The sequence below is a fragment of the Scyliorhinus torazame genome, chromosome 9 (genome assembly GCF_047496885.1).
Source record: "Scyliorhinus torazame isolate Kashiwa2021f chromosome 9, sScyTor2.1, whole genome shotgun sequence".
Classification (NCBI taxonomy): Eukaryota; Metazoa; Chordata; class Chondrichthyes; order Carcharhiniformes; family Scyliorhinidae; genus Scyliorhinus; species Scyliorhinus torazame.
The window spans coordinates 198,669,239-198,685,515 of NC_092715.1; the positions used below are offsets into that span (position 1 = coordinate 198,669,239).

Sequence of the window (16,277 nt, forward strand, 5' to 3'; positions counted from 1 at the left end):
TCCTTTATTCTTCAAAAAACTGTCTATCTTTATCTTGAATTGGGGGAAAAACTCTCCATTGGTTGGAGTCATACCTGTCACAAAGGAAGATGGTTGCGGTGGTTGGCGGTCAATATTCTCAGCTCCAGGACTTCGTTGCAGGAGTTCCTCAGGGTAGTGTCCTAGGCCCAACCATCTTCAGCTGCTTCATCAATGACTCCCCTTCTATCATACAGTCAAAAGTGGGGATGTGTGGGAACGTTTGCGGATAACTGCATAAATGTTCACCATTCGCGACTCCTCGTATGAAGCAGTCCATGTACAAATGCAGCAAAATCCAGGCTTGGGCTGACAAGTGGCAAGTTACATCCGAGTCACGCAAGTGCCAGGCAATGACCATCTCCTACAAGAGAGGATCTAACCACCACCCCTTGACATTCAATGTCATTACCATCGCTGAATCCCCCACAATCAACATTCTGGGGGTTACCATTGATCAGAAACTGAACTGGACTAGCCATATGAATACCGTGGCTACCAGGGCAGGTCAAAGGCTACGAATCCTACAGCGACTAACACCCCTGATCCCCCAAAGCCTGTCCACCATCTACAAGACACAAGTCAGGAGTGTAATAGAATGCTCTCTACTTGCCTGGATGAGTGCAGCTCCAAAAATACTCCAGAAGCTCGACACCATGCAGGACAAAGCAGTCCGCTTGATTGCTCCACCTTCCACGAACATTCAACATCACTGATGAACAGTGGCAGCTGTGTGTACCATCTACAAGATGCACTGCAGCAACTCACCAAAGTTCATTAGACCAGTGTTTTTCAAACATTTTTTCCGGGGACCCATTTTTACCAACCAGCCAACCTTCGGGACCCACGCCGACCGACCTTCGCAACCCATGCCGACCGACCTTCGCGACCCCCGCCGGCCGACCTTCGCGACCCCCGCCGGCCGACCTTCACGACCCACCATCTTCTCTTACCTTGTTTGCTGCTGACAGAATGGAAGAATCGTAATCGCGCCGAAAGCACGTGACCCGTCGTTCGGGAGGTGTGGCCTGCTCTCTGCCTCCCTTCAGGCAGAAAGATTACATTGCATTTAAAAATGTATCTTCTCCTCCTCTGATTGCACAAACCCACCTTGGCTAATAAATGGAAGGGTTCCAGATGTCTCCTTAACCACCTTTGCAACCTGTCCTGCAGGGATCTGTGGACATTCACTCCAAGGTCTCTCCCTTCCTCTACACTTCTTAATATCCTCCCATTTATTTTGTAATTCTTTGCCTTTTTTGACCTCCCCAAATGCATCACCTCACACTTCTCAGGGTGTCTTCCATTTGCTGCATTTCTGTCCACCTGGCCAGACCAGTAACTGCTTCATACTTTGAAAGATATGAGGGATAAAGTATTTGCTCCTGTAACAATTTGCATTTCATTCAATTCCGACGTGTGGGCTGATTGGCTGGCCAGAATGTTCTTTTGTTTCTCCACTTGTTTTCTTTCCTGTATGAATAGTGCCTTATGCTCAATTATGTTCCAAATGAAGCAAAATGTGGACATGGGCTGGTTGGCCGGAAGTGGTGGTATATTCAATGTAATTCAGTGTAACACAGGATTTGGCTACTTAGGTGCTGGTAGCTCAGTCGGCTTTGGGATCAGAAATAGAACAGAAATTCCGAAAAGAATTAGAAAAAAAGTACCTTCACATTCTGGGTGAAATCGTGCCTTAAATGCTAGCTGATCAGTTTTTCTTATTGGAGCTCACGGAACCACGTTCTGTGCATGTGCGCCGATGAGCGGACAAGCCTGCGCAGTGTGCCCGCATTTTTTTTATATGGTCGATCCGTCGTTTTGAAGGCCGATCGCAGCCGGCATTGTCAAAACCGGCTGTTGCGCATGAATTTGCGCAATCGGGGGCGCCACGACGGAACCAAACCCCCCCCCCCCCCCCCCCGCGCGACCCACCCACCAGTCGTGACCCTGACTTTGAAAATGCCTGCCTTAGACAGCACCTTCCAAACCCATGACTACTACCATCTGGAAGGACAAGAGCAGCAGATACCTGGGAACCCCACCGCCTGGAGGCTTCCATCCAAGTCACTCACGACCCTGACTTGGAAATATATCGCCGTTCCTTCACTGTCATTGGGGCAACATACTGGAACTCCTTCCCTAACTGCACAGTGAGTGTACCTACACCTCAAGGACTGCCGCAGTCCAAGAAGGAAACTCACCACCACCTTCTGGAGGGCGACTATGACTGGGCAATAAATGCTGGCCTAACCAGCGATGCCCACATCCTGTAGACACATTTTTAAAAAATATCTGAAATGATTTTCAGGTTTGTGAGAATTTACTACAGCCTGGGGGAGTTGAAATAACTATAGAAATCGGTGGCTAGATCTGTGTAAAAGCAATTAATACACAGGAAACTTAAAGGGGTTGGTGTAAAATTCTGGACTAGATTCGCTGTTAAAAGTGGAGTCAAAAGCGTCATTTGTAAAACCAGGCTTGGATTTCGGTATGCAAACTGCTACGGGGAAAAATCATAAAACATAGGAGCAGAATTAGGCCACTCGGTCCATCGAGTCTGCTCCGCCATTCAATCATGGCTGATATTTTCCTCATCCCCATTCTCCTGCCTTCTCCCCGTAACCCCTGATCCCCTTATTGATCAAAAACCTATCTATCTCTGTTTTAAAGACACCCAGTGGTTTAGCCTCCACAGCCTTCTGTGGCAATGAGTTCCACAGATTCACCACCCTCTGGCTGAAGAAATTCCTCCTCATCTCCGTTTTAAGGATCGTTCCTTTAGTCTGAGATTGTGTCCTCTGCTTCTAGTTTTTCCTACAAGTGGAAACATTCTCTCCATGTCCACTCTATCCAGGCAGTATCCTGTAAGTTTCAATAAGATCCCCCCTCATCCTTCTAAACTCCGAGTACAGACCCAGAGTCCAAAACCGTTCATCATACGACAAGCTCTTCATTCCAGGGATCATTCTTGTGAATCTCCTCTGGGCCCTTTCCAAGGCCAGCACATCCTTCCTTAGATACGGGGCCCAAAACTGCTCACAATACTTCAAATGGGGTCTTACCAGAGCCTTATATAGCCTCAGAAGTACATCCCTGGTCTTGTATTTTAGCCCTCTCGACATGAATGCTAACATTGCATTTGCCTTCCTAACTGCCGACTGAATCTGCACATTAACCTAAAGAGAATCGTGAACAAGGACTCCCAAGTCCTTTTTGTGCTTCTGATTTCCTAACCATCTCTCCATTTAGAAAATAGTCTATGCCGCCATTCCTCCTTCCAAAGTCCATAACCTCACACTTTTCCACATTGTATTCCATCTGCCAATTCTTTGCCCACTCTCCTAGCCTGTCCAAGGCCTTCTGAGCCCCCCTGCTTCCTCAATACTACCTGTCACTCTACAGATCTTTGTATCATCTGCAAACTTAGCAACAGTGCCTTCAGTTTATTCTTCCAGATCATTAATGTATATTGGGAAAAGGTTTGTGGTCCCAGCACTGACCCCTGAGGCACACAAGTAGTCACCGGCTGCCATCCTGAAAAAGACCCCTTTATCCCCACTCTCTGCCTTCTGCCAGTCAGCCAATCCTCTATCCATGCCAGGATCTTACCCTTAACACCAAGGGCTCTTATTTAACAGTCTCCTATGCAGCACCTTGTCACAGGCCTTCTGGTAATCTAAATAAATCATGTCCACTGGTTCTCCTTTGTCTAACTTCCTTGTTACCTCCTCAAAGAACTCTTAACAGATTTGTCAGACAAGACCTCCCCTTGACGAAGCCGTGCTGACTCAGTCATATTTTATCATGCACGTCTAAGTACCCCGTGATCTCATCTTTAATAATGGACTCTAAAATCTTACCAATGACCAATGTCAGGCTAACTGGCCTATAAATTCCCATCTTCTGCCTCCCTCCCTTTTTAAACAGCAGTGCTACATTAGCCACTTTCCAGTCCTCTGGGATCCTTCCTGCCTCCAGTGATTCCTGAAAGATCACCACCAATGCCTTCACGATCTCCTTGCCTATCTCTTTTAGAACCCTAGGGGGTGTAGTCCACCTTCAGACCTTTCAGTTTCCCCAGAACCTTCTCCTTAGTGATGGTCACTGCACTCACCCCTGCCCCCTGATTCTCCTGGAGGTCAGGCATTCCACTGGTATCTTCCACTGTGAAGACTGGTGTAAAGTAACTATTCAGTTCCTCTGCCATTTCTTTGTTTCCCTTTATTACTTCTCCATCCACATTTTCCAGTGGTCCAATGCCTATTTTTTGCCTCTCTTGCCTTTTATATATTGAAAGCATACTTTTGAGAGAAAATTAAAGGGTGTATTTGGGAGTAGAGTTTGGAAACTCTCACAAGACCATTATCAGGGTGGTATCTAAGGATACATCCACAAACTTTCACTTGGGTTCAAAGTGGAAAGTATTTGTCCACAGTCATCTTGTGTGTTTAAAAGGGACTCTGTGTGTTAATGAGACCATTGTAGTTAAGATGTGCTTTGTAATCTGGTTCAATCCTAAAACGTGTGTAATTGTTGAACTTGAGTATTGTATTATAATCCAAATGCTTCATGTTTAATAAATGTTTTTCCTCTTGTTAAAACTAATTGGCAATCCTGTGACTCTGTTCTTCCACATTTTATTTAAAAAAGGAAAAGTTACAATCTCTTGGGATCTTCCTGTTTGATTGTAATATCAACTGGGATGATGACAAATGCCTGTCACTTCCACTCTATAATATTCCCAAACTCTCCTGGCGACGCTCTCAACTTTCAAAGTTTGGAGCCTCAGTTTATCCAAAATTCTACTATGAATATCCTATGACTTGCCATTCATCCACACATTCACCTTACCCTGCTGGCCGACATTGGCTCCTAGATTCCCAAGATTTCTAATTTAACACTCTTTTAAAAAAGACTTGGGGGCCCTTCCTATTACTAGCCTCCTCCTGCCCTGCCTCTCTACCTCATGCGCCACCCAAACTGACTTAAAATTCACCTCTTTGACCAAACCCCTAATATTAGGTTCAGCGTCCGTTTATTCTGATTATGTCTCTACCTTAAAAGGTTAACTTTGTTGATGTGTTGCCCATTATCTTTCATATTATTGCAAGTTTTGATTGATTATAGAGGGAAAGAATTTGCCATTACTGTAGAGGGTGATCATAATAGTGGATTAAAAAAATAAATACATTTAGAGTACCCAATTAATTTTTTCCAATTAAGGGGCAATTTAGCATGGCCAATCCACCTACCCTGCACATCTTTGGGTTGTGGGGGCGAAACCCACGCAAATACGGGGAGAATGTGCAAACTCCACACGGACAGTGACCCAGAGCCAAGATCGAACCTGGGACCTCGGCGCAGTGAGGCAGCAATGCTAGCCACTGTGCCACCGTGCTGCCCATAATAGTGGATTTAATAAAGTAAAGCTTGCCACTTTCTGGGTGAAAATAATAATGGATATTTAATTGGCCACTGAATGATGCTATGTACTTTCAGCCTTTTGTTTGACAGTTGGGACAGAGTATTATGTTTTCTTTTAATGTTGAATTTTCTTTCAATCTACATCTGGTCTGGTATGCACTTATTTAACATACTGTTCCACAAACGCAGTCAGTAGAAAAAGTCATCGCTACAATAGCTTGAGGAATTGATGCTTATTACCTTATTCTGAAGACTATTGGCATAATACAGGCCCCAATAATACACTGACTCCATGCTGCTAATGTCCAGGATGGGTGTTAATAAAACAGTCCCTATTTTTGAATTTGATCTTATTCTAATTATGCTACTAGTGAAGACGGCTTGTGAAGACAGCTTTATGGGTGGCACGGTAGCATAGTGGTTTGCACTGTTGCATCACAGCGCCAGGGTCCCGGGTTCGATTCCTGGCTTGGGTTACTGTCTGTGCGGAGTCTGCACGTTCTCCCTGTGTCTGTGTGGATTTCCTCCCACAAATCCCTAAAGACGTGCAGTTAGGTGCATTGGACATTCTGAATTCTGCCTCAGTGTACCCGAACAAGAGCTGTAATATGGCAACTTGGGGATTTTCACAGTAACTTCATTGCAGTGTTAATGAAAGCCAAAGTTAACCTTGTGACAATAAAGATTATTATAAGTTTTGATGCATTTTTTTCGACATATGTAGCTGTTTGGAGTGATGGCATGGCGACTGAAAAATCCAATTCTTCAGCATCTCAAACCAGCTACAATAGTGAATTGATACAATCCCGACTGAAGGAGATCATGGACAAATACGTTCATGGAATTTGGATCTCAAAATTGCCACAACTGTACAGAAAGATGTTCAATGAGGATCTCCAGCAAGATGTTTTTAAACAGTTAGAACGTTGGACCCATGTATGCACAGTGAGTGGGCATTATAACAACTGACAAGTTATTATAAAAGAGAATTTTGAATGCAATTTCAAATTCAGATGTATTGATCTTTTTTCCAATCTCCACTTTTCTCCCTCTACACACTACTTCACCCCTCAATGTACCTTTCTTGCCCTGTTGTTGTTGGGAGAGGAAAGTAGTAAAGCCTATATGTAATCTTCTGTGGTAGATTTAACAATGGCTTTTTCTTTACACTGATTGGTCTATTTGAACAATCTGATCGAGAAATCTCATCAGCCATTGGTCTGTGATGACTAGTGCTTATTGGTCCTTTGAGTTGCTTTTGAAGAATAACGTTTCCAGTACTGTGATTGGTTTGCAAGTGCAAAGAATTGTGTTGACAAGGATGACTTCACAAAGCAGTTTTAAAGTGGCCCTTTTTCTCTCGTTAATATGTTTAGTGTTGCAAAGTACACCAGGAAGTCAAAAATAATGCTGAGTACAATTTACGTGTTTTGAACAAAAATCAAATCTTTCAAGCAGCCTCTTAACTGAGAAAAAAATAATTATATTTGTTACCTTTTTAAAGATCTACAGCCTCTTATCTTAGCAGAGAAGTTAATTATCTTATTTGGATTTTTATTGCCATGCTTGCACCTTGTCAGATCAAAGGCACCCAGTGGTAAGGTTTCAACAAAGATTTAATTTAATTGGATATTATTGTGATTAGCAAACCTGAGAAACAAGTATATAGAAGTATTTCAAAACCATATTTTACTGCCATCAAAATCATGAGAGATTCCAGAGTAAAAATATCCAATGGTATAATTTCAGTTTCTTAAAATATATACTTTAAATGTTGAGTTGAACCTTATTGTTGTTTGTGTTTTATACTGTTATGATTCCTAAGGACATGGTTCAAAGACTTATGTCTTGAGGGGGGTAACACGAGTGTTATCACCCATTGAATCTGGTCATAGTATAGAAATTATTCCTTTTTCTGAAGATTTAAAAATTGGTTTTCAGCCACATGACATTTAAGGTATGAGAGGGTGCAAATTGATTCTAATATTTCATTGATGTAAAATTGGAGAAATGTTTGTAAATCTAAAGCTGACAATTTGCAAGAACAAAATAGCACACTGGAAAATAAACAGGATTGATGTGAGAAAGACAGGTCGAGCGAGCAATAGCGCATGAAGCAAAAAAAATCCTGCATTTATCTAACATCTTATCACATCCTCTGAATACCCCAATGTGCAGTCACTGTTGCATCGATAAATGCACCAGATAATTTATGCACAATATTGTATAGTGAGCTGACCTTGTTTTTGTGGCTTTAGTTGGAGGTGAAATGTTAGCTTGGACATTAGGCTCTCACTTCTCATCAAATAGTGTCATAGGATCTTTATCATCCCTCTGGGCAGGCAGGTAGTTTTATCTTTCATATGAAAGATGTTACAGCACTCCAAGTGCAACACCATAATGTGAGCCTAGGCTGCATGTTGAAGGCTGAAGTGAGGCTTGAACCCACAACCTTCTGACTTGAGTGCAACTGTGCCAGAATAATGCACTTAATGCTAGACATGTGGCAACAGTAAGGGTAGGTCATGGAGCTGGCTTATGTAGGAAACAGATTTGCTGTTGGTGATGCTTTGTCTATAACAGTCAGAATGTACAAGTCTATGGGATGTTTCCTATAGATGTAAGGCTGGAGATGAGACCCTATGTGTGCCTGTTATCAGCAAGATTGTTCCAAAAAGCTTTGCAACTTGATACTGATAATTTCCCCAACTAAAAAGGGTGAAAATCCGATTGTTCCTGGTATCCCATGCCAGTGTGACATCACTATCTTCTGCCGTGGCACAGGTTATTTCTCATACATTTTGAGATAAATCCCTTTCTTGATGCTGCATTTGTGTAGCATACACCAGACGCAGTCATTTTATCACAATTTCTCCAATTTTAATTTTAAGTCCCTTGCTCAGGTTGTAAATGCATCAAAGTTGCGGCTTGAGGATACTAACTAAAAAAAAAAATCAATGATGGAGAGAGTGTCTTGTGTGCCTGGTTGTATTCTGGTTTTCTACTGGCTTCTGTGAAGTGCCCAGGTCTGGAGCCTTGTCTCCTAATAAGCTTTGTAGTTAGTCACTACATTCAAATGTTGCAATCAGAAAAAATGCTTGAGACTGAAGGAATTACAACTGTGTGCTTATTTTCATATCTGCAGTTGGTTAGGCCCAAGACATTGGGAAAAGCAATAGTATAAAATTGTTGTGCTCTCTGCAACTATGCTTCACCAACTCGAGTGGAAATATGAACCTGTGACGCTTATGGAAAATTGCCTGTAAAGTCTTCATTACAGGTGAGCATTGTACTCTGGCTAAGGCCTGATAAATCACCACTGGTCATTAGAATGGACCACATAAGAACAGCTGTGACACATTTATAGTCCTAGGCTGAAGAGTTATGGTTACCAAAGATGTTCAGCTTGCGTGGTACCATCTGGCACAATTCAGTAAATCCAACCATGAAGAGCTATACTGTTGGATACAGTTACTTTTAGTAGTGTTATAAATTGACCTTTTGCCATAGAAATGCTTATTTTGAAGATATTTTGTGTCTGTGCAAGTAAAAACTGCAGTGTGAGCTATTCAATATTCTTCCACTTCCCTTGTCTGACATAGTAATCCTGTCACAATATTTCATTCAAATTGATGTATTTTTTAACTGACATTTCTGAAAATCCTTATCCTAAGCCCATTTATCTTTCTTGTAGTTTACACCCTACTCGCCCTTTACTACCCTTTATACTTGTTGTATAATGAATATGATTTCTACCCAGATCGGATGTGCTTAAGTGATTGCTGAACATAGTCTAGCTAAGGGGAACATAATTTTGCTCCAGTTATTTTCCCCTTTTACCGCATTGGAACTGTGCTCTCTTGCATCCATAAAACATGGACTACTGCAAAATCAGTACAAAGCTTTCTTAGACTATGCCAATCACTCAGTTTTTGAAATGCTGTGCAGCTCCTCCTCCCCACAGGCATCATCACTAGTACAAATTCATTATTCTATTGCTTTATTAGAAATCTTCTACAAATTATTCTAAGAGTGACAGTGCACCAATAGTTTTGTACTTGTACTGAGTGAAGGAAATGCATACAGTGGGTTCTGAAGAACAGGTATTTCCTATCTGATGAAATCAGCTTTCTAGCAAGCATTGTAGGTTTGATTCTGCCCTGAACTGTGTGCTGTGTGCAAAAGCAACGTCACAAATATTGACAAGATAATCTAAAGGCACTATATTAGAACACAACCTGTATTGTACTGCTGAGAATAAAGAATATTGCTAAAAGTGTATGAAATCTGTAGAAAGATGACTACATATTTCCAAAATGTGGTGAGCTGATTTAAAATATTACTGTGATAAATGTTAATGGGTGGGGGCATTTCAGTACTGTATTAATAGATGTTTTGTTGTTATATTTCAGACAAATCTGTAAAAATATTATTAGAATTTGTCTAGAAATGATGCTCACCTGTAATGAAGACCTTACAGGCAATTTTCCATAAGAGATCATGCTGCAAATAATTGAAACTGTATTTTTAATTTGTAGTGTGGAAAGAGATAGAAGAGTCACTTTAAAAAAACTGAATTGACGATGCAATCTTTCACCAAATCTGATCATCTCTCCTTTTATATGAAATATAATAAGTTTCTGGTCATTGTTGGTTACATTTGTAATATGCAGGAACAGCTTGGTGCATTGTATCACTGTACTTCAAATTTTAAGCTGCCTACACCCTAAATGGTGGAAATGTGTTCTGCTACTGCATCTGAATTTAAACAGAGCTGCTAAAGCATCTGACTGGTAGTTCTTTGTGTTAAACATGGAACATGAATCTGGGCTCTTATTGCTTTTTTTTTTAGTTTTCCTTTCTTTCTATTATTATTTTGGGTCTTTCCTTCTCATTGTTTGTATTTCTCTACATTGTAACTGTCTCTGTCTCTGCTCTGGGGGAGCCTCTCCTATTTTCAATATTTGCAGCTGTCCAGAAATGTGTATTTTTTGTCCAGTTTTGCCTCAGTCCTGTAATGATCAGGAAGAAACCAATCTGTACTGAGAATTTAGTTTTTTGAGAAAATTAAGAGTGTAATGCTCTTGGTGCAATACCGAGGTTTGAAACAATAGAAATAAATGATCTCATAGATTTAACAAATGTAAACAGTGTGCAGCTGAACCATTCAGACCAAGTTGGTTCAAATTGATTTCAAGGTCTCTGCTGAATTGTCTGATCTCAGCCACAGTGCTCTAACTAGCCAAAGAGTGCTTAATTCTGGATCGGGCGAGGAAGACATCAGCCAATGTTCCTTCTCGTGAAATCTATTTCATGGCATCTGCTGGAAGTGTTTGTGTGTTAATGTCAGATGAAGACTGGATCAGACTCTGCTGTAATTTCAACTATCCTGGTGACACTTAAGACTGAAGTTATAATGGTCCCTTTGGTAAAGTACCAGAAAGCTACATCTGGTATTGTACCCAACAAGGAATCAGTCTTCAGAAAAGGGGAGCAATTGGCAAGAAAAGGGGGCAGAGAGGAGGATATTTTTTTAAATGGGAATTAAGGGAAATTTAGCAGTACTGGTTAGGTGGAAATCTTTTTAAAGCTTGCAAAATATAGGAGGAGGGGGTGAAAGAATGAGAGAGTTCCTGACACAGGAGTCAGAATAAGTAAAAAGTGCATGACGTGAAATAAATATGACATGCTGGTCAACATCTGTGAAGAGATAAGATGAATTAAAATTTCACAAACTGTTAACTTCTTGAAAATATTAATTTAGAGTACCCAATTAATTAATTCCAATTAAGGGGCAATTTTGTGTGGCAAATCCACCTAGCCTGCACATCTTTGGGTTGTGGGGGCGATACCCACGCAGACACTGGGAGAATGTGCAAACTCCACACGGACAGTGACCCAGAGCCGGGAACGAACCTGGGACCTCGGCGCCGTAAGGCAGCAGGGCTAACCCACTGCGCCACCGTGCTGCCCTAACTGTTAATTTTTAAAGAAATATTCTTTCACAGGATGTAGGTGTCACTGGTTAGGCCAGCATTTATTGTCCATCTCTAATTGCCTTGAGAAGGTAGTACGCTGCAGTTCATATGGTGTAGGTACACCCACAGTGCTGTTAGGAAGGCAGTTCCAGGATTTTGACCCAAGAACAGTGAAGGAACTACTAAAGCGAGTAAGAATTTCTTTGATGCTGGCAAAATAGATAGAAAAGGAAGAGAAAGACCATAGAACATACAGTGCAGAAGGAGGCCATTCGGCCCATTGAGTCTGCACCGACCCACTTAAGCCCTCACTTCCACCTATTCCAATAACCCCTCCTAACCTTTTTGGTCACTAAGGGCAATTTATCATGGCCAATCCACCTAACCTGCACGTCTTTGGACTGTGGGAGGAAACCAGGGCACCCAGAGGAAACACACGCAGACATGGGAGAACGTGCAGACTCCGCACAGACAGTGACTCAGCGGGGAATCAAACCTGGGACCCTGGCGCTGTGAAGCCACAGTGCTATCCACTTGTGCTATCGTGCTGAAATCAAGAAATCGGATATTCAATCAGAGATGGACTTGCAGGTGGAATGACCTGCTATTAGTTTAGGCAATGTGATGATGGAATGTTTTAAATAGGAGGCTTGGAGGGCTGAAGGGTCTGTTCCTGTGCTGTAATGTTCTTTAAGCCATCAAACATAGCAAATCACACAAGATATTCATATTTGAATCAAATGATTTTCCACTTATCTCCTTGTGCATCAGGAACTGGTAAACCGACTAAAATTTGTAACGATTGTATCAAGCTAAGCTGGATCATTATTTTGCATTTTTGTCAGTGAGTGCAAATTTTAACTCGAGCAACAAAGGAAGGATGTTCTAAGCAGCACTGATGATAATTGTGTTGATGAAATGGAGAGTGATTGCGAAATACTACATATATGTGGGAAGAGGGAGAGGTTTAAGGATTTAGAGGCTGAGGGAGGTGGGAGGATTGCCAATCACTTTTTGTGTACGCCCAGGCATACTAGCAAGTGAGGCAAAAGAAATGGAACACTTGTGACATACATTTTGTTTTGTTATGCACTTCATGGGTAAAGTACAGTAACATAGCATCGCACATGCATTATTGTGTGTATAATGTATGGGCAGCACGGTAGCACAAGTGGATAGCACTGTGGCTTCACAGCGCCAGGGTCCCAGGTTCGATTCCCCGCTGAGTCACTGTCTGTGCGGAGTCTGCACGTTCTCCCCGTGTCTGCGTGGGTTTCCTCCGGGTGCTCTGGTTTCCCCCCACAGTCCAAAGACATGCAGGTTAGGTGGCTTGGCCAAGCTAAATTGCCCCTAGTGTCCAAAAAAGGTTAGATGGTGTTATTGGGTTACGGGGATAGGGTGGAAGTAAGGGCTTAAGTGGGTCAGTGCAGACTTGATGGGCCGAATGGCTCTGTATGTTCTATGTTCCTTTCTGTTCGTGCACTGAAGCCTCTGGATATTTAATTTCTATCATGGAATTTAATCTGGAATAAATTGGCAAGTCATGTTGCAGCTGTATAGAACCTTAGTTAGGCCACACTTGGAGTATAGTGTTCAATTCTGGTCGCCACACTGCCAGAAGCATTGGGAGGCTTTAGAGAGGGTGCAGAAGAGATTTACCAGAATGTTGCCTGGTATGGAGGGCATTAGCTATGAGGAGCGGTTGAATAAACTTGGTTTGTTCTCACTGGAACGACGGAGGTTGAGGGGTGACCTGATAGAGGTCTACAAAATTATGAGGGGCATAGACAGAATGGATAGTCAGAGGCTTTTTCCCAGGGTAGAGGGGTCAATTACTAGGGGGCATAGGTTTAAGGTGCGAGGGGCAAGATTTAGAGCAGATGTACGAGGCAGGTTTTTTTACACAGAGGGTAGTGGGTGCCTGGAACTCGCTGCTGGAGGAGGTGGTGGAAGCAGGGACGATAGTAACATTTAAGGGGCATCTTGACACATACATGAATAGGATGGGAATAGAGGGATACGGACCCAGGAAGTGTAGAAGATTTTAGTTTAGATGGGCAGCATGGTCGGCACAGGCTTGGAGGGCCGAAGGGCCTGTTCCTGTGCTGTACTTTTCTTTGTTCTTTGCTAGTCTCATTAACAATGGTCACAAAATTACTGGATTGTCCTAGAAATGCAGCTGTATCATTAATGCCCTTCAGGCGAGGAAATCCAATGTCCTTACTCTCTCTGGAGTCACATACAAGTCAGAGCTCACAGTGGTTGATTCTTAACTGCCCTCTGAAATGGCCTGGGAATCCACTCAGTTGTGTTAAATCATCGCAGAAAAGTTGAATAAGAGCCCTTGACATTAATTCAACTGCCCCTCCTCACTAGCATCTGGGAATTTATGCCAAAATTGGTAAAGTTGTCCCACAGATTCATCAAGCAACAACTTATATTGTTCCTTACAGCCAATGGCCTAGATTCCAAGATCAATCACTACCTGTGGACATGTTCTGTCTGGCCAGTAGGACAAACCCTCAAGAGGCAGTGGCATAGTGGTGTACTGTGAGGGAGTTTCCCTGGGAGTTTTCAACATTGACTCAAGGTCCTATAAAGTTTACAGCATCGGGTAAAACTCGGGCAAGAAAATACAGCTGATTCCCAATTACCACCTACCACCCCTCCCTCAGCTGATGAACCCCTGATCCTCCATGTTGATCACCACTTGGAAGAAGCACTGAGTAGCAAGGGCACAGAATTCCCCCCTCCCCTGCCATCTTCCCCTCCCTAGTTAGTTGCTGGTTGCAAACAGGTCTGCAAAGAGGTTTGTGAATCTCTTCCACATGTCATGAAATCTCTTCTCGGACCTCCTGATCGAGAATTTTATATTTTTTAGTTTCAGGAACTTGGCCAGGCCTGAGAGCCACTCCGAGGCCCTGGATGGCGCTTCCAACTTAGTAGAAATCTCTGTCTGGTGATCAGTGCGGCGAAGCCCAGGGCCATCGCACTACTCCCCCCCGCCCCCCCCCCCCCCCCCCCCCCCCCCCCCCCCCCCCCCCCCCCCCACACGCGCACACTCCAGAGTTCTGGAAGCTCTGACATCTCAAAGACCACCACAGTCGGGCACGGCTCAATCTCGCCCCCCACATCCCTGGACATGGCCTTGAAAAAGGCCATCCAGAACTCCGAGTGTGGGGCAGGACGTGAACATGTGTGTGTGGTTGGCTGGGCCATCCAGACACGGCTCGCACTTATCTTCCACCTCCGGGAAGAACCTGCTCATGCATGACTTTAGTAAAATGCGTTCTGTACACCACCTTGAGCTGCCTAAGTCTTAGCCTGCCACAAGAGGAGGTGGAGTTGATCCTATGCAGCACCTCGATCCAGAGCTCTTCCTCTATCTCCATGCTCATCTCCTGCCATTTCCATCTGGTCTTGTCCAGTGGAGTCCTGACCTTTTCTATGAGTCATCCGTAGATGACGCCACATTTGTCGTCCCCTAAACAGTCCAGGCTTACCATTGTGTCCAGAAATGTGTGTCAGGGTCCCTGGGGGAACATTTTTTACCCTTGCGGAGAAATCCGCGCAGCTGCCGGTACCTGAGCTCATTCCCTTTCAGGAGTTGGAACCTCTGAGAGTTCCCCCAGGGTCACCAGTCTATCGTCCACGTCCTCTACTCTCACTGTCCCTCTGTCTTCCCTCCATGTCCCAAATGTGGCATCTGACCTCGCCGGTGTGAACCTATGGTTGTTGCAAATGGGGGTCTCTATGGACATCTCGCAAAGCTTGAAGTGGCACCTGAACTGGTTCCATGTCCTTGGTGTGGCCACTACCACTGGAGTGTGTGTGGGTGGGGGGGCTGGGAGTGGTGCGGTGGCCAGCGCTCGGAGAGACGTCCCTGTGCAGGAGGTCTCCTCCATTCAGACCCAGTATTCCTCCAGTTCCCTCAGCCACCCCATCACCCTCTCCATGTTTACCACACAGTGGTAGAATAAGATGTTCGGTAGGGCCAGGCCTCCCGCATGTTGCCCTCGCTGTAAGATGGTCTTGCATATCCTACAGACTCTTTCCCCTCTCAGTCAAAGGCCATGATTAACTTGTTGACCCTGGTGAAGAAGGATTTGGGGATGAAGATCTGGAGTGATCTGACTATGAAGAGGAATCGAGGCAGCATGTTCATTTTGACGGTCTGCAGCCTTCCCTGTAGAAAAAGAGGGAGTGGATCCCATCTTTGCAGGTCCCTCTTCACCTCCTCCACCAGGCTGGAGAGGTTCCATTTGTGGAGCTTCGTCCATGTGATGAGCATGCCAAACTGCACCCCATTTTTATAGCGCAGATTTGGAACTGTTGAATTTGCCCGGTGCTTAGCCAGTTCAGCACCAATGTCCTGGTACAAGCGGATAGAATGTCCTTCCCACTTGCACCCTCTCACGCTCTTCGCCCACATCAGGATCCGCTCTTTGTTCTGGTACCTGTGGAGCCTCACAATTATTGCCTCTGGTGTTCCCCAACCCTGGGCCACTGCTGAAGTGACCCATGGGCGTGGTCTACCTCTGGGGGCTTGGTGAAGTCCTCCTCACCAACTAGTTTCCCGAGCAACATTGCTATGTTTTCTGTGCGTATTCTCCCCTCCGTTCCTCTGACAGCCCTAACATTCTCATGTTTTGCTGACGCAATCGATTATCTTGCTTGTCAACTTTATCCTTCAACCCCTTCTGGGTCTTGACCAGGCTCGGCACATTGGCCTCGAATGCCGGGATCCAGTCTTTTGTCTGTGGTGGCTTTTTTGAGGTCCCATGTCGTCGTTACCTGGGCCTCTAGCGTCCGCTCTATATTGTCCATTGCCTCCCTCATGGGGCTGTCGCGGCC

General features: G+C 43.9%; 1 protein-coding gene across 7 annotated transcripts in view; it reads left to right on the forward strand.

Moving 5' to 3' along the window:
• LOC140429667 (tudor domain-containing protein 7-like) overlaps positions 1 to 16,277 on the forward strand; it is a 197,622-nt gene that overhangs the window by 80,274 nt on the left and 101,071 nt on the right. For all 7 annotated transcript variants that reach the window (XM_072516953.1, XM_072516949.1, XM_072516954.1 and 4 more), the window contains one exon: positions 6,170 to 6,390. In XM_072516953.1, coding sequence (XP_072373054.1) covers positions 6,170 to 6,390 — 221 coding nt within the window. The remainder of the gene's footprint in view (positions 1 to 6,169; positions 6,391 to 16,277) is intronic.